We start from the raw sequence: 22,757 nt of genomic DNA on the forward strand, positions 1-22,757 counted from the left end.
GACAAAGGACCATGTGTTCGTATTAAATGTGATGAATATTCGCTGTGTTAATTAGGATGAGAGCAGCCACATGGGCCCGAAGAATTGTTTTCCTGCCGGAGACATGGCTGCAAACAAGGCATATTAATGAAGCCTCTCCAGAGATAACTTTGCTGGAAAACCAGGTTTGCAAACAGCTTGGCTGAAATGTATAATAAGCCATTCCTTGAAGTATTTTTTTAATTCTTATTTTTACTTTATTGCAGGTTTAGATATCATCTAGTAAATATTTTAAAAGATTAATATTCAGTTTTGGTATGATTTATGACTTTAAATTGTGATTTTAAGTCAAGTTCATAACTTAAACACTCCCCTTTGCATAAATGAAGCCATGGAATCCTCTATGGTTGGTTAAACGGGACAAACTTAAATAAATGAATATATCATTGACAGGGCTGCATTAAAAAAGTTGATTTTTTTTTTTCAATTCCTAGAGATTGATTTATATACCTAAAGATTTATTTTTTAGTTTTTTTATTTTATCTTTTTTCAGTCTTCAGAAATATGCACTAATTTTTGCATGATTGTTACACATTCAAACACACACTATATTCTGCTTAGTCCTTATGTCCTTATGTCTGCACAGTCCTTATGGGAACTTTCCACTGACTTCCATTCGTTTTGCATTCTTCTGTATGCTGCTCTCTGAAACGGGGAAGGCTCAATGGTGTTAACGAAATCTAAATGTCACGTATTGCATTATCAAGTGTTTAAATGCATCACTACAATGGCAAAAAAAACTCAGTTGTGAAGCGACTGAAATAATAAACTCCAGAAAACACAGCAGGAGTTCAGCACAAGACCACTGTTCTAACTAATGATCGCTTTTTCCTCTCTCATCTGAGTCTCATGAGGAAAACCTCTACAGCTTTGTCACCGTCAGTCAATCCTAAAGTAGCGTTCTGCCAATCAGCATTCAGCAGCCAGCTTCAGGCCCCGCCCCTGTTCAACAGACCCCGTGAGAGGTTTAGCCTCACTGGAGGTGAGGTATATCAGCGTTATCCAATCAGGGCATTCTTTCTTACTGCTTGCCTCAATGTACAAAGGCTAGAGCCTAAATGGCGATATCTTATACAGATTAAAAAGCAGCGTCCTGCTGCTTCAGAACAGAGGGGAAATCACGTCCGATAGCGGGCTCAACAGCTGAGAATGCACAGCATACTAATGAAATTAAGCACCTTTAAGCACAAATTTATCACATATAAATGACTGCATTGATGAAGCTTAGAAATGTGTAGTTGACCAGTTATTTAACAATATTTACAGGGGAGGCTTAGTCTCCCTCTTACCGTATTTTCCGGACTATAAGCTGCTACTTTTCTCCCATGCTTTCAACCATGCGGCTTATAAGAAGGCACAACTTTTCTGTGAATTTTTACTAACTGCGAGAAGGGGAAGTCAAAGTTATAAATGAAAGAATAAGGGGCTAATTTAATTTAGCATAAGACATTTTGACATTTATTTGCCGAACCAATGAAGAGACTGGGCTCAACTCCTGCAGAGCTAAAATAAAGAGCTGGCGAAGCGCCATCTTTCAGTAGAAGCTGCAGGTTTGGTGGGAGGTAGTTCAGTAGATATCAGCAGCTTATAGCCTGGTGTGGCTTATATATGTACGTTTACAGTTTTTTCTAAAAATGTTGTGGGCATGGCTCATAGTTGGGTGCAACCATAAGAAATCGCCACTGGTATAGCCTTACCAAACCCTTAAATAAATTCACGCTCTAGTTCGAAACCTCATCGACAACTCAACAATAGAGCTTTTGACTGGTCGCCACAAGTAACAGTAAAATCCCCACAAAGTAACATATTCTTGGAAAATTGGCTTACATGATCCCCAGGAAGTAACTGTTACATGACCACACACCTATATATGAATGTGAAAAAGCTCAAAGGGTGCAAATACTTCTGTAATTTGCAGTATATCCCACTAATAAAACTGTAGAATAAAATCTAGATCTATAAAAGCTAATATTAGAAGCTAGACTGAATTAAACTTTAAACATGTTAGAAGTGTAATAGGGCTTCAGCTGAAATTTCCTTTCCAAGTCTTGCTTGAGGGAGAAGTGCATGAAATTTTCTTTCATCTTTCAAAAATGTCCGTGTCAGGGAACCATTAAATAATTCTATTAGCATTATGAAAATGATGTTGGTTAAGGTTAAGCTCAGCACGGAGAGGCTTTGTGTCAACTTTGTCTGCTCTGTCAAAGGATATTTTACGGCTTGGCTTTGCGGTGTCACAGATGTTTTTCATCAGCTTCAGTAACCATTTTAGTGCAGCACTAGAGGGAGGAATTTTGGTTACATAAACTGGTTTAGTAAATATATCCAAAAAAGAAAAAATATATAATCATGATGTGTCATGATCATGATGTGTTTTATGTGGTCATTTTGTTGTTGTTTTTTTCCCATATTGAGATTCAAACGCATAAATTTAAAATAAAATTCCCTGATAATATAGTTTTATTCGGCAGTAACTTGACTTTTTTCAGGATAACAAACAAGCTGTTGTAAATTCTGCGTTTGTAGCCACATTGATTATCTGCTTTAACTAAAGAGGCAGGGCTTTACATCTTTATGTACATAGAGTAATAATGGAGATGATTTAATAGGATTGCACCCACTGCCACAGTCTAAAGGCTTTTATTTATTTATTTTTCCTTGTTTGATTTAGTCTCATGCCATACATGCATTTCAAGAGGTTCAAGTTTTCTATTTTTAATTACCTTATCTCTGACTCAGTCTGAGTGGCGAAAGTCCAAAGGTTCTCCCAAATAATGAGTAATGGCCTTGCAGCAATTTTTTTGTTTTTCAAATAAAAATTTTGCTGGATTGTTAGGCATGAAAGTACCCTGACCAAACACGTTGGCTAAACGTGGAACTTATAGAGAGGAAAAGTACTCATACCTCTTTCATTTTTCAAATTCTTACTTGTAAATAAAAGTAAAAATTTATTTTTATTAGTACTTTTTGTGATAAACCACCACGAATTAGAGGATAATTCTATTTTTTATTTCTAAAAAAAAATAACTAAACCAATAGGTATTGATGTTCAGTCCCAAAGGAACTAACTGCCTTTTAAGCTTGTATAATTTCTAAACTGAATTCAGCTAAAGCTCTCTACAATTCAGCTGTTTTCTAAACACCCCAGGGATTCGTCAGAGAACCTTAGTGAACAAACTGCATTGCAAAGACCAAGAAACATAGAAAAAAGGCAGTAGTAGTGCTTCACATCCTTTTGACCACATATTCTTCTTTGTAAAACATAGTGGTAGCAGCATCATGCTGTGGGAAGGCTTTTCTTTAGCAGAGAGAGAGAGACATTGATCACATTTAATGGAGCAACTAGATTTCATTTGGTGCCAAAAAGGTGCTTCTACAAAAATATTCTACAGATGAAGGCCAAATCTAAATCATTTTGAGAACCATTATTTATTGTCCTTCTACTTCACATTTAGGTTCTAGGTTGTTTTTTTATTATGGAAAGTACCAATAAAATTGGAGGGAAAAAGATGGAATCATTGCATTACTATTTTTGCACATATGGTAATGTTTAGATTAATCCTCCAAAAATGTCATATGATAGAAAAGCATTCACTTTATCTGAAGATTCATACATTTATTTACTCATACATCAATTTGTATGTTTTCTAAGCCATAACAAGGCTTTGTTGGGCTACACTATAAAGCTTGGGACTCAACGCTAATCTAGACATTTTGAATTACAAAAAACTTCCTGGATGGGAAGTGAAAAATCTTCAGACTTGGAAAACAAAGTCCAGTAGTTTGTTTTTTAACTTTTTAAACTTTTTTTGGAACTACATTTAAAGAATTCGATTGACTTAATGGAACAAATGTGTTTCTGCATGCAAGGTTAGAACAATTTGATCAGGTGAAAATTTTGCAGCAACTACATCGATCCATTATGGTATATGGGTAGAATTTATGTAAGGTTTGACACTAGAGCCACATTCATCCAATCATCACTAACAGAAATAAGATTCACAGATCTTTAAGAGACTTAGTATTAAGCTTCTTTCCCAAAGGTACATAGAAATATGGTAGGAGGAGCTGAACCAACGACTTTGAGAGAGTGAGATGACCCACACAACCAGACCTACCTGTCAGGTGTGCTGTCTGTTTTTCTATGTTGATGCCACATATGATTATAGAAAAGTTTGCTTTATTTGCATAACTAAGTTTTGTTTTTTGCTGAGAACTAGAGGCTTGGTTAAACCACGTTCAAAGTGAGGTTCTGCACATGAGGATAAACATTCTCTGTCAAGACCCTTTTGTTTACTGGCTGAATGGTTTCAGAAGAAGAAGAATGGGCCTTTGGGTTTATGCTATTGTTTGAATCCTAATTATGCAGAATACAACTCACTTGTTAGAGTACAAAAGTAAATGAAAGAAGTTGCTTTTGACTATTCCAGCTTTCAACTCTTTAAGTGTATATGCTGAAGGACAAAGAGGCTTTTTTGTTGCTTTGAAAAATAATTGCCTTTAATAACCGTGTTAGAATCAGCCCAGTTCTGTCAAATTGCTAAAAACATAATTTCTGTCTGTTGAATGTTTTAATGAGCCCAATAATTCATTTTCGGTTTCAGAGTTGACACTGGATTTGAACATTTATATTTGGTCTAAAATAGAGACTGCACACACTGAACATTGCACACAGTCAAAAACTGATATTTAAATCCACTGTAAAATGAAGAATTAAAGTCTATCCCAATTAAAGTGGAGTAAATGTTCCCTGCTTAGGGCCAACTAATATCAAAAATGTTTTTTTCCTAATTGCTGGAATATGAAGAGATTTTGGGGGCTTAAAAGAAGAATGGCTGTGATGGATGATGTTGTTCCCAACAATGGAAACATCAGGAGCTAGAGGTAAAGAGCCTGGCAGGTAAGGTCATCATTAGTGCATGTAGTCATTAGAGCACACGGGACTGATGCACATGAAGAAACATGCGACATCAAACATCCTGCAAAAAAACCACAAGCTCCCAAGCTCCAGTTAGAGCCCTAGATGATAAAATTAACCGCCACCCACCCCAATCAGGACACTGATGGCTGGGTGGCAGGGTTGGATAAAGAATAAACTAATGGTTTTATTGTAATGTAGCATAAGAAAGGAGTGGATTTAAGTAGTTTAAAGGCATATTCTACATGTAAGGCAGACAGATAAGTTGGCAGGTCGATATTCTGGGCTAATGTTAGTCTTTTTTTCGCTTGCATTAGCATAGATGCGAGTTAATTGACTCATTAACACATACAGTAGCTATGCCTTGAGATCACATAAACCGTATGCATTCCTCTTCACACCATCTGCTATATGTTATTGCTTTGTCATGTAAATAGAGGGAAAAAGTAATATTATTCACAAATCAGCCCAAAATAAACGGCAGTAGATTTCTGTTAGACTGATCAGCCGTGAAAAGCCTGCATCAGTCGATCTCTACTATGCATAGCTGTTTTTCCAGTTGATTTAAATGTTGTGAATTATTCAGGCAGAAGCTTTTAAAGCTATGACATCATCTTGTCTTTTCCATACTGTAGAAGATTTAATTGTTTCATATGCAAACTTCCAAACCTAGGTTTCTTTTTTTTATTTAGCATAATGAACTAATTTTAGTAATCTTAACTGATTATAAAAAGGGAAAATTGTGTTTTAAATCAAAACAATACATTGGGGGAAAGAATTGCTTCTTTTCATAAAGTGCACTTAAAAATCTTCTTTTACCAATAAGTATTAGTTGGATTAATATAAGGGCAATGAAAAAAATAACCTGACTTCTGCACCTGAAACAACAGTTGCTGTGAGTAGGACATTTAGACTTCACAGCAAAGTAAGGAAGGAGAAAGTGCATAAAGAGAACCAGAGTTTGTCCAAATGTGTCTGAAGTATTTAAAAAAAAAAAGTGACTGCAATAAATTTCATCCAATGCTGTTGTCCATGCTTTATTAGAAATATATAAGGCCTGAAAACCCCTAAAAAAATAAGAATATCAAGTTTCTATTGAACCAAAAGGTTTTTACCATTCTTAGTGTTTTTGCACTTCATTTTCTGTTTGTTTCAATGATGATACAGTAGCTCAGTGGTTGGATGTTATTGTCATAATTCTCACCCTTTGTGTCCGTGAGAGCAGAGAGGGAAAAAAAAAATGACAAGGACAAATTGACACACAGCAGATTTTTATTCAAATGCCATCTGGTATAAGCTGTTTATAATTATTTGTGTTTAACAATGCACCGCATTATCACATGCATGTTTGGCAAATGCACTTCCATGAAACCTCACTTCCATGAAGTTTAATTGTGAACCATAAAGTAATAACTTGTGCGATATAGTTAACAATACATGCAGAAGGTTTGGTTTCAAAGGCAGCATGAAAAAGATGCTACAGAATGGAGTATAAATTCCTGATCAGGTTATATTTTCAGCTGGTTTTATCATTGAATGTTGTCATTGTTGCTGGTTTTCAATCAGTTCGAATACAGAGGAAGGAAATAAGCTTTTTATCAGAGAGGAAATCATTGCATTATACAAGAATCTTATCCAGCTATCAAACTTCCCAGATAGCATATATTTTTTGAGTAATTATAGTTATATCCAAATAATTCCTACTTTTGTAATTTACTAATAGATGTTATATTTTTTTGGATAGCAATTTTCTGTGCCAGGTTAATTTAATGCATAAGGAGGTTCATGTCTGGCAGATGGGTTGGTCCTTGGGTTTTGTCCACGAAAAGTCAAGATAACCATTAATATTGTTAAATGTTAAATTTTATTTCCTGAGATGCATGATATTGCTTAATTTGAAAAGTCATCAGAATAAAAATGTGTTATATTGAGACTTTTTGATCCAATATTGGCTTTTTTTTTTTTTTTTTTTTTTAGCTAACTCCCTTTTAATGCATAATTAATGATGTTAGAAAAGTTCTGCTGAACTTGGAAAGCCAAAAGTGAAGATATTCCCTGTAGACCCATGCACATGCACTCTATCTTTATCCTGCGTGTTTTCTGCAGGTATGGTGATCTCACCTGGCTTCTCTCTTCTTTTTTTTTTCTTCAGGTAATGCAGGTGGTGAGAGAGCAGATCATGCGAGCGCTCTCTCTGAAGCCTAATTCCTTAGATCAGTTCAAGAGTCGCCTGCAGAACCTGAGCTACACAGAGATCCTGAAGATACGCCAGTCTGAGAGGATGAATCAGGAAGACTTTCAGTCCCGGCCCATTTTGTGAGTGCTGCTCTTTTGTTAAGCAAAAAAAATGTCAATTCATGCTTTAAGTGGAAATAAATGTCATGCAAATTAGAGTAAGAAGTAATGACTTTGAGCATCTGCCTAAAGCTCTCAATATTAACTGCATCACATCATCTTATTATGTAGCTTAGTTCATATTAGATGCAAATCAACAAATCTACTCAAGACACTATAATGCTTAATGTCTATGGAATAGTTTTGTTTCTTCCTATAAATTTTTCATTTACACAGCAATAGGCCTAAAGCAGACTGCAGCGGGTTACTCTTTTTCTTTTTTTTTGAATAATTTCTGCATTAAATTCTATGTCTCTTCAGGCAGCCTTCTTAGTCCACACTGAATAAATGACCTGGCTCAGAGAGCCGGCATATCATTAATCCAGGTTCTATATGGGAGAACGTTGTTCTCTCCTTGTTTTTAATGGGAGTAGGTAGCAGTTTGAGAAATCGTTGCACTGAAAGAACCCGGCTCTTTCAACGATAATCAATGCTGAGCTAAGGGCTTATTGAATCTCAGTTGGAAGGAGAGAGATCAAACCTTTGCAGACACTTAATCCCAGCGGACATAATGCATTAAGAGAGAGAAGAAGCTGTAGAAAAAAAGCTCCCTTGACACAGAAAGCACAGTAGAGCATTTTATTACAGCGAAATATTAAAATCAGATTAGGAACAGACTCGGATGCTGTTTTACTGTGGCTCCTTTCTTTATCATTTGACTAAATGTTTCTACTCCTAATCAGACTGTTGCATAATAGTATAAAATAAAGCCTCCTGGAAATAAAAGGCTGTTTTCAAATGTGTTTTCCCTGCCTTAGTGGTAGAGAAAATCACAGACTGAGGAGTTTGTCTGGACTTTTCCCCTGAAGTCCTTTAGTTTAATCAGGAGCTGCGAATATGAGCCAAACATCTCGGATCAAAGGTTTTCTGGAAAACAATGTTCTCAGTTTTGTTCAACTCAGAACAGGAACATCAAAACAAGATGAGCTAAAGATTTACGGGTTTTTTTAATGAAAGCACAGGAAATCTTGCAAAAGTTTAGGAATCATTATCTGACTGAATCTGGATATTTGAATCCCTCTGTTTTTATATATTTATCAATGTGTTTTGCAAAGGTTTTTTTAAGCCTTGAACTTTTTAGTATTTTCAATGATACAGTCACAAACGAGGTTATTCTGTATTGTTAGAGAACATCGTGGAACCAGGGAACACAGGACAATCAGGATCGAAGTGGCAAAGTAATAGAAGGGTTAAGGTTAAAAATCCAAACATAAAATCTTTAAACCATTTACAAATAAGGGACTAGTCTAGGGCTGCAATTTTTGATTATTAATTATGGAATAATTAATATTCAGCAATAATGAAAAATAATCCGAAAGCAAATGTTGCTTCATACAATTTTATTTTTGGGAATTTGAACCAGGGGAAGATACATACTTCCCTACTTGAGGGCCTCTGAATAGAGCGTATCTACAAAGAATTAGTATCATGTTTAGGGCAAAATGTTTGTTTTTGTTTTGGCTTAATTTCTGCTTTGAGTGGAAATCTCTTTCAGAGGATGACATTTTTTATAGTCTGTTTTCTCCTATAATCAACTATTCAACTTTTAAATTGGTCACAATTATTATAATAATCAATTCATTATAATTAGATCATATTTCTGTGTTAAAATTGCCCGGTCAAAGTCAGGGTAGAAATTTACTCAAGAATATGAGCTAAAATCTGAAAATTTGTGTTACCCGATCTTCTTAATACAATCTAAAAGAAATGTAGCTGTTTTGAAGAAAAATCGACATTTTAGTTTTTATAAGAGTACAAAAACTGGTAAACATACACCAACAACCTTGAAACAATAGCAGCAAAACTTTGCTAAAACTTGCATGTTTTTCTTTTTAATCAGAACTATACAGCATTTTGCACTGGTTATTATCATATAAAATTTCATAAAGTATAAAAGTTCATGGGTATGACTGCTTTTGCATTATAGTATTTGCTAAGAACCTTTTTTTTTTGCATGCAAAATAAAAAAATCAGTTATGGGTCAAGAATTGAAAAAGCCTTACTCAGATCTACTCATTTCAAAAAGTTGTTTCCCTGGAGATTACCTTTATTCTTTTAACACCTACCTATTTTGTTTCCCCCTTTTAACTCTACCTCTAAAACCATGCATTGCAGATTTTCTGCATTTATGTGATTTTATCCATTTAGTTTTAACCCACAGCAGCTGGTGTCGTAACTTTTCCACAAGATTCTTCAAATGTATTTCTAACCAAATATCCATGTATTGGATATTTAGTATTGGACAAGCATTAACTGGGCCAATGAGTGTATAGATAAGAAATCTGACTGGCTAAAGAAGCAATATCTGTCAGTGGATCAAAAGAACACTACATTTTAATACAAGTTTCTATCAAGATCCATAATATGACGCAAGAGGTAATTTGATTCTTCTAATTTAATAATAATGATAATTATAATATGGCCGATTCCTGCTGTGTTATTCAGGCTGACTTCCCATTATGTCAATTATAAAATGTGTTTCTATGCGACGCTGGTAAGTCTTAAGTAGCAGCTGTTCAAATGCATGTATATACATGCATGTTCATATGTGTGACATCTCAACATAGTTCATCTGAAAAGATACCTTTAGTTCTTCAGAACGTCTTTATTTGAAATGTTAAAATTTTAATTGTTGCTCCTTTTTTTTTTAGAATTTAGAAAGCAGACTGGGGATTGTGGAAAACTCAAAAATCAACATCTTTTTGGCCAATAACCAATCAGAGATTTTGTAAAACCATGACTCACTGATTTTAGCTGATTCTTATTGCTCAGTAGGATCTATTTAATGTATATTATTTTACTAGATGAAAATGTATATTTGTTGTAGAATTAAAGTTATGTTCTTAAGAATAGTCTAAAGTTCGATTTGTTTACTAACACTGCAAAACTTGTGCAAATAAGCCCAACTTAAAATGTTCTGCAGTAATTCTGCTGTTTTCTCCGAGGGGAAACAAAATGACCACATAATTGTCATAGTTTACTGTTTTTAATGCTAGCATTGGTGCAAGTTTGAACAACAGGCAAAGTTTGCCTTTCTGGTCCAGCATAATCAGTGATGGACAGAAGAGGTGTGTAAAAAAAAAAAAAAAAAAAAGTTTAAAACAGAATTAGCCGCTGTGGCAGCATTAATGAACATCCAACATTGTTTTACGCTCTTTCCTTTTCCAATAACCTTCTTTTTGAGAAAATTGCTGACTTTAACTCATTTTTCCCCAGTGACCACCCAAAATGTTGGTGTCCGTTTGAAATCAGTGTACAGGGCAAGCCAACTGTAAAATCGACCAATTCTGGTCAACGGACAATTTTGCTGTGAATCTTTATTTGAAAACAGGTTTTCAAATACCCGGATAAAACTAGGTTTAATTAGTGCTTTCATGTTATCAGTAAAAGAGTTAATCATGAGGGGATGTAAAATCAGATCAGAGAGTATCAAGGACTCCAGTTCATGGACTGTTCACCCTTTCTCTAAGCAGAAGGTTCTAGAGCTTTAAAGCCTACAGATCAAGGCTGAGAAACAGCTTCTTAACGTAGCCTGGGGAGCTCATGAGCTTATCCCTGTAATCTGTATCCTTGGTCTTTGTTTTATCTTTTGTGTGTTGTTAGTCAGTATTTTATTCTATTTGGGCTTTGGGATTTTTTTTGTAGTTTATTTTGCTCAACATATTTGTTTCTTATCGTTTTATTGCTATTTTCAGATTATGTGTATTAATGTATTCCATCCTAACATCCATAATCCAGGAGATTTTGTTCCTCTGATGATTAATGCAAACTTTAGAATAACTTAATCCTCTTACTTCTGTTGTCGTAACACTTTGCAGATCAGTGCCACTGGTTGGTTGCTTTGAACAGATTGTAGATAATTCTCCTAAATGTATAATTTGTGTTATTATCCTGCAGGGAGCTGAGGGAAAAGATCCAGCCAGAGATCATGGAGCTGATCAAACAGCAGAGGCTAAACCGCTTGTGTGAGGGAACCTGTTTTAGGAAAATCAGCAGTCGCAGGAGGCAAGGTGAGGCGTTCAGGACCCCCACGTGCATTTTAATTTACACTTTTCCATCCACAAGGATCCGACTTCTGGTATCCTTCCTTTTGATCTTTGTCACAGACGCCTCAGTCCCTTTTCTTTGTGAAAACCAAGCAGGACATATTTCATCAGCGGGACTCTTTGAACCTCTGGACTGCTGCAAATCTGCACTCATGATCACTTGCACAAATTCTCTTGCTCTCTCTCAACCTTTGAAGTCAAGACCCACAGTGGCACATGGTGTCTTTTGACGCTTTTCAAAAGACACCATGTGCCAGCTTTTCTTGAAGTTTTTCAAAAAGTGCACTCACAAACATCTTTCCTCTCTCATTTGCCTGTCACAGCACACCTCTGCAGCATCCAAAGGTGGCCACAGTTGGAAGGCACTAAAAACAAACATTCTCTGCGTCAGTGCATTCCAGCTCTTTAAAGAATCATTAAGATTTGTCTTGGCAGGTGTCATCTGAACGCGTTGAAAGAGGGATTACATAATCATACATTTTAAAGGAAAATAGAAAAAAATGTTGGTGCTTAGTTCTTCTCTTGGGTCACCGTTTATCGTCTCAAACATTGCCATCCTCCTCTGAATCCTGATTTATTTTTTTCTGCTTTGCTTTCTTTTTCCTTTTGCATGTGGAAATCTGCTCAGTCTTCAAAATATTCCTCCCTCATATCTGTTTCTCTTTCTTGGATCTGTCTTTCTACAACATGCACATATCCACCTTTGTTCCGCTCTCTGAGCCTTTGTGTTCTTGCTCAGAAATGTGAAGGGCACTTTTTTGGAGACCTTAAGTAAGCTGAATGCAAATAAATGGTGCTTTTATTTCATCTCTACATCTAACTCTGTCATTGAAATGTAGATTTTTCTTTCTTCTCTGTTGTCTTAAGCCCCCTAAAGCTTGCTGTATTACTGTTTGAAAATCTTCCATCCTAATGGAATGTATCACAAACATTAAATATTCATTTGTCTCGACTCTACTAGTGAATGATTCCCCCACTCTATGCTCTGCTCTCCATTTAAAATTAATATTTATCTCCAAATGCTTCTCCTTTTAGTGTTTGAAGAAAAAGTACAGTATCCTCAGTCTTTTAAGAACACTCTTTAAGCTGTGAGTTATATTTTTGTCTCACTGAGGCGTATTTTATCAAAGGCAGCAAATCTTAACCTGATTCTGTTAACGTCCATCTTTGATGCTGCTTGTTGAATCCGTCATTCTTAGCCAAACAAAGTCCGGAGTGCAGAAACACTGATCCATCACCTGGGGAGTAAAGCCGAACAGTCGGTCCAGTCCTCTTGCTTCACCGTGACCAAACAGGTCTTTCTGTCAGTCTGCTGCCTGTGGATCAGAATCAGAATCAGAAATACTTTAATAATCCCAGAGGGAAATTACTTTTGTTACACGCTCTAGTTACAGTTTTACATGATATATACACACATCAGTACCAATCTACAGCTGCCTGAAACCAGCCAGGCTGTTTTCAGCATTTAGGAATTGGACTGTGCAAATGGCAGCTAGAGCTTTTCTGTTTGTGTCTACACACTGCCACAGTAAGCTAGCTGTCAACTTTGAAAAAATAATTAATTGATTGTTGATTGACTTTATTGATCTCACAGTGGAGACATGTACTCATCACATGAGCTCAAATAGTCAAAGGAGAAGCAGAATGTGCCAAAGGAAGAAAAAAGTGCATGGGATATATACAGTATATACCGTGCGTCACATATGTCATTTATTTATTTTATTTTATTTTTTGGTTTTTTTATTATAGTAGGATTATTATACAGGGTTATTGTACGTGGTGTTTACATGGGTATTTATACAGATGGATATTTATATTTATAAATATAGTTATTGCGCTGGGTGTCAAATATCGAGAAAGGGATTATTGCACAGGGTATCAAATAGCAGTTGCACATTATACATTGCACAATTTGTTGCCATTATAGTGTCGCATTTTAGAGTTTGGTTGCAGCAGGGATGAATGACCTGCAGTAGCACCAGTGGCGGCTGGTGAAAAATATTTTTGGTGGGGCTGATATAGCCTAGTATATGTCTCCAACTAATCCAGAATCAGAATTCAAAAAAACAATTGGAAAATAAATACAATTTAACAGTAATGATTTAATTTACTATATAATAACAGTAACAGTGATGATTTGGGTCACTGTGACGGGGTTCTTTGGCCTCCAAGAATCCAGGCTCAGTCAGGTTACCGGTGTTGGTGATTTATTGTGCTCAAAAACTCAAAACAGGGTGCAAAAGAAACTAAACATATACAAGATACTCTGGGCCTCAGCCTCCCTCCAGTTACCAGCAATGTAACAAAGAAACAGAGAACAAAAATGGCCGCTCTTCTTCCCACAGCCCTCATTAAATAGTTTAAGCCCCTCACCTCAGGCTCTCTTATTTCTGATTTCTTCTCATAAATCAGTTTTGTCCATATATTACCTCCACAAACAATTGATATAGAAAAACAAATAATTTTTACAACTCAATTCCTTTACACAGATTCATTGACTTATTCAATTACACCAAACTTTTAAACATAAAATAAAAATAAAAAAATCTGACAATCATTTAGCGAGTCACGTGTTGGTGACGTCATTCCCGCATTCCAACAACTCTGGCGTTTTAACCGCTTACTGAGCGTTGCCTCGGGTTTGAAGCCAGCAAAGACCCCGCCAGACTGAAGGTAAGTCCCCGTAGCATAAACACGCACACACCCACCCCCATGATTGGCAGATTCTCTGCACATGTGGGGCAGTCTTGATCAGCGCCCCAAGACAGAGAGTAGGAGTCTGTCTGTGGAAATCCACAAATGAATGACAGTAGATAGGGAAATGTAGTTTATATAATTTGTTTTGCTTATAGGTACACACTCTAGAGAGTAAAACTGACATTTATGAGTTAATTTGTAAAAATATATTTTACGTTTCTCTCTTCTTATCAGGGAGGGCGGTGCCCCAGCGCCCCCTATGGGCCGGCCGCCACTGGGTAGCACTCCTCTTTACAAACAGGGTGTAAAAGTCTTTCACTAAAGGTCAGCTCCTCTACTGTCCTGTGCAGATTGTGGAAGGGTTTGTCCGTGATGATAAAAAAAAAAAATATATATATATATATATATATATATATATATATATATATATATATAAAACAAGTTGTCAGTTCAATTTGACAGTAAAAGTCGATTCGATGCATCGTTCTATGACCTAATCCCATTAAGTCAGGGAAGGGTGGTGTCAAGGAAGGGTGGGACAAAAACTACTCAAAATACGTTCTGTTGCAGCGACAGTCTTGGCTATATCAGGTGCAGTATAGGTGCAGATAGGTGCAGTGTTTGATCTACTGAGCACATAGAATAAACTACTAAGAGACTAGTTTTGCACCCCACCATGCTGGAACACACCTACCAAGGGGGTGGCTTTAAAGTTGTCCAAATGATGGTTGACTCAGCTAAATTAAGTTGACTAGTCAATAAGCCGGAACTGCTACTGAATATATCCAAGGCCTCTATTTTTTGTTTTAAGTGCTGACAGTAAAGCTGTTAAGAATCTAGCAATAATTTAAAATTTAGTCTGATTTCCTTTTTCTAAATATGATTTCAGCCCTTTCCTGTTTTCTAAAACCCTGTTTGTTCTTTATTTCATCCTGTGGTTGCATTTATGTGCAGGTGCTACCAGGTGCAGGTGCTAAATCAAAGAAGTAAATTTTTGTTATTTTATATTTACAGTTAAAGATAATAAAAATTTGGAAATAAACATTAAGTGAATAATTATTTGTATTTGTAGGGGGTCACCAGTCGGTTGTGTTGTATGTTTGGGGTCTTATTTTGAAGTATTTGGGAATCCCTGGTATGAAGCATGATAGTGGAACAGAAATGTTGCTGTTTTTCTGCTTTTTAACAGCCTAAATGATAAAAACAGAGACACATTGTGATGCCAAAGAGCGCATTTTCCCTCTTTCTCATTTTTTTCAGTTGTTGTTTTTTTTCAGTTTCTGTGAGAGATTTTTTTTTTTTTTTACCTTTTCTGAGACAAAGATGTTTTCTTGTTGGGTTTACTTAAGGTTACTGAATATTGCTGTTGAATGGCTGCTTAAATGATAAAACCAACTGTCTGTAGCCATGATCCATCCCTTGTGGAAAGGATCTTTACCCATCTGTGGATTTTCCTCAAGGCTGTGTTTTGGCTCAGCTTTTTTTTTCTACCAGCTAATTTTCTCTCCTCCTGATGACTCATGGTTTCTGCCAGCTGCTGTTTATTTCATAACTCGTCTAAATCCATCTCTGCTGATTCTTTCAGATAAGTTCTGGTACTGTCGGCTGTCTCCGAATCATAAAGTCCTGCACTATGGAGATCTTGAAGAGAGCCCTCAAGGAGAGGTCCCCCATGACTCTTTACAGGACAAATGTGGGTACCCAAAAAATCCAGCTGGTCAAAAAGTTAAATACTTAATGGTGCTGTTAAAATGGTTATAAAAAGAGTACAGTTTCTCTAATAGCAATAGACTGCAGAAATTTTTTTCGGTTCAGTGGTAAATAATAATTATATGTATTAGTACTCCAGTTGATGTTATATCCATGTGATTATAGTGAAAAAATGGCATACCTTTGAAATAAACTATACTGTCTACAGAAGTGATATTTTCAGCATTACGGGGCACAATCACAGATTTTCTATGCATTCTCAAAAGTCTGGAGTTTAATTTCAGGAATTTCTTGATAATTATTTGAAAATTACAAAAAGAAAAGTAAAAAAAAAATGTCTCGTCCAAATGTATTGCCTTTACCGTTTACCATCCATGCATCAATTGTTCCGATCATTTAAAAAAGGCTTCCTGTAAATCTCGGAACTAAATCCAAGTATTTGATTAAAACAGTGATGATTGTGTTTACAGTTTTAGAGCCTGTAAAACTTTCGATTATTTATTTATAAAGAAGGAGGTAAAAGAAAAGGTGCACTTCCTTTTTATAACCATGATAATATTTCAGAGATTATGTAATTTTCAGATCAAGTTATTTCAAAAAAGATTTATTTTCTATTCACACACTAACTAAATATATATCAAAAGGAGAGTTATATTTAATGTTTAAAGAAATCAGATTAGTTTGCTCTGACTGGAAGTCATCTTGCTGTTTTGTGACCCGCCCAGAGTTCTTATTCAAATGTAAAATGAATCTGAGCAGGTAGTTTAAGATTAGGGTTATGGAAAGGAGGCCTTCAAACCTCAAAGACTTGGAGTTCACTTCCAAAATATCATAGTATAAGTGGAAACTTAGAATTGGTAGGATTTATATGAAGAGGTCAGTTGCCATTACGGCAATAAAGATTTTTCTGTTGGATATTGAAAAAAAGTTTCCATCATGGCAATTTTGATTATAATAATATCTTTTATCGAACTTTTTCTGTCATTTCCTATTTGAAATAGGGACCCTGTTTGAAAAGTGATAATGTTATATCTTATTCTTCAAGGAGTCTGAATAAATTTGTCCCTAACTGCTTTCCTTTTCACTTTTGATCTTAATTTTACTTGGATTTTAATTACTTAAATAAACCAAGCCGCCATCTGGGAGGACAGAATTGTGTGTTGTTGTTAACTGTCATCTGTCCTCCCTGCAGTGCCTGTAGCTGATATCAAAGCTGTTATCACTGGCAAAGACTGTCCTCACATGAAGGAAAAAGGAGCCCTCAAGCAAAACAAGGTGTGTTTTCAGTGAGTGCATGTGTACACGTGCAAGCCCTTGGGTGGGAGGGGGTGTATCCAGATAAGAGAATATAGTTTTGTGTGTGTGTGAGAGAGAAAGTGTCTTGCATAACATGATGTCAGTTACATAAATTCTGCTTTTGGAAATAACACAATAACTTACATCTCAGTGGCTTTCGCAGACAGGAATGCATTCATCAGCAAAGTTTGGTTCACATAACCCACAACGTTTAAAATAAATGGACCTCAGAAATTTGGCTCTTCATCTGAAGGGATCCTCGCTTTAGAGCAATGGAGGAGAAGTTTCAGGCTTTAGGCTGTTTGGGAAGAGCCGTTCTGCAAAAAGAGTCAGGGAGAGATTTTTGGGTCGCTTGCAGGACGGTGGGAATTGGTGAAACATCTTTACCTTTTTTTCTTTCAAACCTTTATGAATTGGCCGTGTCCTGGATGACTGAGAATCTTCACCAGCATTCTGTCCACATAAATAGCTGAATAGTCTGTTAAAGACTGAAATCAATCTTTTTTTTTATTGCTGTTCTTATCTAGCAGTGGCACATGGAGATGCACTCTAGAGCTTTCAGCAGGATGAAAGAGCTGCCTTGTCTGCATACATGTTCACATCATTCAGTAATTTCCCCCTGCAGACCTTCCTCCCCCCACCCACAGGACTCTGATCTTAGTTCTTGAATAAACAGCAGAATCCTGCCCTCCCCCCTGAACTTAAAATCCTTTATAACTGTGTCAATAAGCGTGGGTCTAGAATATTGGCATTTTGGGGGGGGGGGGGGGGGGGGGGGGCTGAGGCTTTGTAATAGGCCTGTTTTAGCCTTGCGACTCTGAATGTGCACACATTTTAATATTCTTTGTTAGAAAGCCAGGCAAAGTCACCTCTACAGGCTTTAGAACAGAGCTGACATGTGAGACAAAGGACAGAAGCATGCTGCATTATCATGTTTTATTCAAAATCTATGGGAATCTAGGGGAAGATGGGTCAATTTTATTTTATTTTTTTCTATAGTATGTTTTTTTTTTTTTTTTTTTGTAAATCAAAGCAAAACTTCTCAGAATCAAAAAAAATTAAACAGGGAGAGAAATATATTAAACCTGAATGGCTAAAATTCCTGTGGATCTTAAACGTGTTATACCATTTTTTTCAATGTTTTGCTCATTTAGGTTAAAGAACAGGCTGCTTTGTTCCTATTAAGTCTTTTTTGTTGTTCAGACATTTCCTTTTTCTCATCTGCTTCTCATCTGCTTCTCATCTGCTTTTCACCCTGTCCTCGCTACAGGAGGTATTAGAGCTGGCCTTCTCTGTCCTCTATGAGTCGGATGAATACTTGAACTTCATCGCTCCTGACAAGCATGAGGTAGGTCAGCAGAGGTCGTCTCGATGGTCGCCGGCTCTGTCAGACAGAATCAACCTAACTGAGGACACAGAAGATTTCTAGATATAACTATACTCTCCTGTTATATGTATATAAAATGGTTTAAGGGGTAACGGGAACATATAACGCATTATAAACTGCTTCATTTAAGTTCTGCATTTCTCTTTCTGCTGAATGAACTTAATGGTCCTAATTGAATGCTTTTTTTAAGCATTTCAAAGTGAACTATGGCAAATATGTGGCGAAATAAGGCTTTTAGCACTACATAGGTAATAATCTGTTATAAAATACAGTGGTTTCTTTTCAATCCAGAAGAGAAACACTTGACTTTAAAGTAAAGCTATAACTCGTGTCTGTGTACCGCCCATTTTAACGATGCATCACCCACCTCTTAAGGCTTCAAGTCCAAGACCTCTTGAGGCCAGAAAACTGATTTTTCACAACTTGGACATTAGCTAAAAAGGAGAAGTTGCTGCCTTTGGCAGATTAGCTGCCAATTTATCACAGCTTTAAAGCAGAATCACTGATCAGCCCTCCCTGATCAGAGAAAGTGCGTGTTTTTTTTTATTTACAGTGGTGGCACTGTGCGCTTTAGGGAGGTGTTTCGTGAAGGGAGCATTCTTCTTGTCTCCATCCTCTTCTTTTCACGGCACGAGGAGGGGCAGATGCTCAGACAGCAGAACTCATGATGCTTATTCAGAGATTCGTATTTTTGCACATGGTTCTGATGAATGAAACGCATTATAACATAGTTAAAAGCTCAAAGCTGTGATTCTGTATGATAAAGGCCATTTTTAACATCCTAATTTGGACTATAAAGATAATATGAAAAGTGCAGTGCTATTAAAAAGTATTTAAACCCTTATTTATTTATTTTGTCACAACTTCATCTTTTTGCATCATAGATAAAGTTATGATATTAGACAAACATCATCTGAGTAAATGCCTTTGTAAAGAAAGAATCTACTTACTGTATTAAGAGAAAATGGCAATCCAAACTGATCGGATCTTTGTGAAACAGGATTTGGCCTTTAACCCTAATGACAGGCTGTACCACTCATTAACAGGAAAAGTTGCTATAATATCAATTTTAAATGCAGTATTCTTTTGATTCAGCCTTATTGGAGGACGTTTTATCATGAAGAGCCTGCTTGATCTCCTGGTTTATTATTGAATGCATGTTCAAACTTTGACTTGGCTGCTCAAAAATCTTCAGAAATTTTATTAGTTTTTATCTTTTCCATTATGGGAGCAGCTGGTGTGCTGGAAATCCTTATTTTGCCACAAACCCATGTTTTAATGTGCAGAACATCTCCCTTTAAGGTTTCCTGGTAACGAGAGAAACCAAGACTTTATTAACCAGGGCAAGTTATCAAGGACCTGCAGACATAAAGCAGCTCCGGTCAGCAAGCTTTGGTGACAGTATAGCACTAAAGTAACAGGAGTCAAGGCTTCTGTAACCCGTCTCATCAGTCCATGAAATATTTTCACAAAGATATTTTAGAAGATTTTTTTCTTCTATCTCAAAGGCCATGATTACAGAGTCTATTTCTCTGCGATTGAATCATGATCTCTGATCTTAACTGAACCCACTTCATTCCCATTAGGCATCATGGAGTGATTTCTCAATTTTAAGAGTTTTGTTTTAAATCAGACCTCTGTGCTTTTGTGTTTGCTATCGGTTAATTATTTGATTTAATGAGAGATCTCTTATTTTATTTAATTCAGGATAAGAAACATTTTAATTAGACAAAAAGTAAAAAGTGTAAAACATTTTTACCAGTGTATGTTTTTTTTTTTTACCTAATCTTGTCTAAATGGTTAATATGTTCCAAAGTGAATTCGTAAACACAGAGTGAGGTGTGTAATGAGTTATTAAGAACAGCGCTGTTAGATTAAGAATTTCTTTCTCAGATTCGATTTTATTTCATTTTCATTTCATAGTAATTACTTCACACAAACAAAACAAAAGAAATAAGAAAAATTGATTGTGTTTGATATGTTTTGATATAATGCTTTAACTCCTGCCCATTTCTCTGCAGTACTGCGTATGGACGGATGGTCTGAATGCCCTCCTGGGAAAGGAGATGACCAGTGATTACACCAAAAGCGACATGGACACCCTGCTCTCCATGGAAATGAAGCTCCGCCTACTGGATCTAGAAAACATCCAGATTCCTGAGGCACCGCCCCCAATTCCCAAAGAACCTAGCAACTATGACTTTGTTTACGACTGTAACTAGACCCTCATTCCCAATGCCTGAACCCCCCCCCCTGCCCAAACCCAGTCCGCACTGTCTATATTCACTGGACCAACCGCCCTTTTTCTCCAAAACTGGAAAAAGAATAAATAAAAAGTGAGGAATGTTGAGTAAAAAGAACTGTGGGTGAGCTCTGGTTTCTGATTAGAGCTTTAAAAGAGGAATTATGTTAAATATTGATGTGTTTGCACATGGGGGACTCGGGGTGTCAGTGCAGTCATCAGGGTGGAGAAGAAAAGCCAGGAAGTTCGTCTGTCTCCACATCGCTGCCATAGCTTCCCTCCTGTGACTGATGTTTTCAAACTTTCTCTGTTGCTTCCTTCCCGCATAGGTCCTCGCTGTCTTCTTGCTTCTGTAGGCGCTTTGAAATTTCACTCTCTTCACCTCCCTTGTTGTCGTTAGTTCTCTTTCTTTTTTTTTTTTTTCCTCAGGGGTTTTTTGTGAGAAGGGACAAAGAAGACAGGAATCAGGATGACGGTTTGATTTTTAAGTTGAAGTACCAGAGAGACATAAAGGAGGAGGGATTTTGTTCGTCACCCTGTCCGAAGTATTTCTTTTTCTGTCACATTTCCATTTGTGGCAGCTAAATGGAGGCTGGATGACACCCAGCAGATCCATAGATCCTTAAAATACTTCATTGTTTTGGCTCAGTCTCATTTTAAAATACTGAAGACTGTTTAAAAAAAAGTGTTCCTCAAAATCCAGCCACTTTACCACAGTATTTTTTATATTCATATTGATTTTACTGAAAAAAACAAATGCTGCTCATTACTTGTACATACAGTGGCAGTGCCATCAAACAACAGTAAAAGAGCCACCATTGTTAAAAAAAAAAACACAATCTTGTCTCTCCCTACTTCAAGTTTTTTTTTTTAAAGACTGCTGTAAACAACATTCCTAAGCAATATTGGAGCTTTCGTTCTGTTTGTCATTTGTAAGATGATCATCATTTAGTAATTTTTAATTGTGAACAGCCTGGTTTTAGGTGTTTGGTAAAGGGAATTAGACGTTTTGATTTGTCACTGTGTTTATCAGACTATAAAGGCCACAAAGGTGAAAGTTTATGTATTTTTTTTTTTTTATTTAAAAAAATGATCATTTTTATTCCTAGTATGATTTATATTTGTCCTCCCTATTTAATGACTTTTTTTTTCCAAAGCCCCTAAAACTGCTGTTTACATTAAAAAATAAATAAAAATAAAAAAGTCTGCCTCTTTATTTTTGGACAAGTTTGACATTGTTAAAATGTGTTAAATTATTTGCTAGTATTACAAATAAGTGTCATGAAAATGTATTATTCTTTCTGTTGAAAAATCTGTCGGGGGGCGGGGCTGAATTGCAAAACAATTTTACTACATATTTTAGAGAGGATATTCCTTTTTTTGAATGAAAAAAAAAAAGTAATCAGCTTCATGACCCAGTACTTATTAGATGTATACTATGATCTAATAATTTTCTGATTTGGAAAAAAATTCTAGACAGCTCAAGGTAAAGCATTTATTTTACAGTTTAACTAAAATAAGAAGAGTTTTCCATTTGAGTCATAGTTTTCTTGTCTTTCTCTGGAGTTTGAGTCTAATTTGGTATTATATCTACTGGTAGTTTTAGGGGAAAGAATTTCAAAATAACTGAATTGCCTGTACCAGTTAGTTTCTCATCCCAGGGGCAATCTAGTAAAAGAATGATTCCTCTGCTGTGGTCTAAATATTTTTATATTCTCCAGCTCTAAGTGAACAGGACAGGGTGGGTCTCTTGACTTTTCTCAGTTTAGGAAAACCTGAATGTCTTTTTATTGCAGGGAGGCAGAGGCTGCCTCATCTGACCCAAGATGTCAAAAACGTTTCCACACTGGATTCATTTAAAACAATTTTGGATATGAATGGTGGTCACTTTTAAAGAAGCAAAAAACATTCAGCCAAAACCTTGTACCGGTAAGTCCCTAATTTGAATTTTATTAGGTTATCTTTGTATTTTCTTTGTGAGCACACAGTTCTCTGAACACCTGCAAAAAGAAAATTGAACCATTTTTT

The 22,757-nt window shown here is 36.1% G+C and overlaps 1 protein-coding gene across 7 annotated transcripts in view; it reads left to right on the plus strand.

The window, feature by feature from the left end:
* The window catches only part of elmo1 (engulfment and cell motility 1 (ced-12 homolog, C. elegans)), a 130,455-nt gene extending 108,531 nt beyond the window's left edge, over positions 1-21,924 (plus strand). For 6 of the 7 annotated variants that reach the window (XM_038288665.1, XM_038288669.1, XM_038288668.1 and 3 more), the window contains 6 exons: positions 7,110-7,273; positions 11,249-11,361; positions 15,680-15,787; positions 16,997-17,079; positions 18,371-18,448; positions 20,509-21,924. In XM_038288665.1, the coding sequence (XP_038144593.1) occupies positions 7,110-7,273; positions 11,249-11,361; positions 15,680-15,787; positions 16,997-17,079; positions 18,371-18,448; positions 20,509-20,709 (747 nt within the window). In that variant the 3' untranslated portion in view covers positions 20,710-21,924. The remainder of the gene's footprint in view (positions 1-7,109; positions 7,274-11,248; positions 11,362-15,679; positions 15,788-16,996; positions 17,080-18,370; positions 18,449-20,508) is intronic. The other variant, XM_038288672.1, reaches the window with a different exon arrangement.
* Positions 21,925-22,757: the final 833 nt, after the last annotated feature.

The sequence above is a fragment of the Cyprinodon tularosa genome, unplaced genomic scaffold (genome assembly GCF_016077235.1).
Source record: "Cyprinodon tularosa strain WSP-4 unplaced genomic scaffold, ASM1607723v1 ctg26, whole genome shotgun sequence".
Lineage (NCBI taxonomy): Eukaryota > Metazoa > Chordata > Actinopteri > Cyprinodontiformes > Cyprinodontidae > Cyprinodon > Cyprinodon tularosa.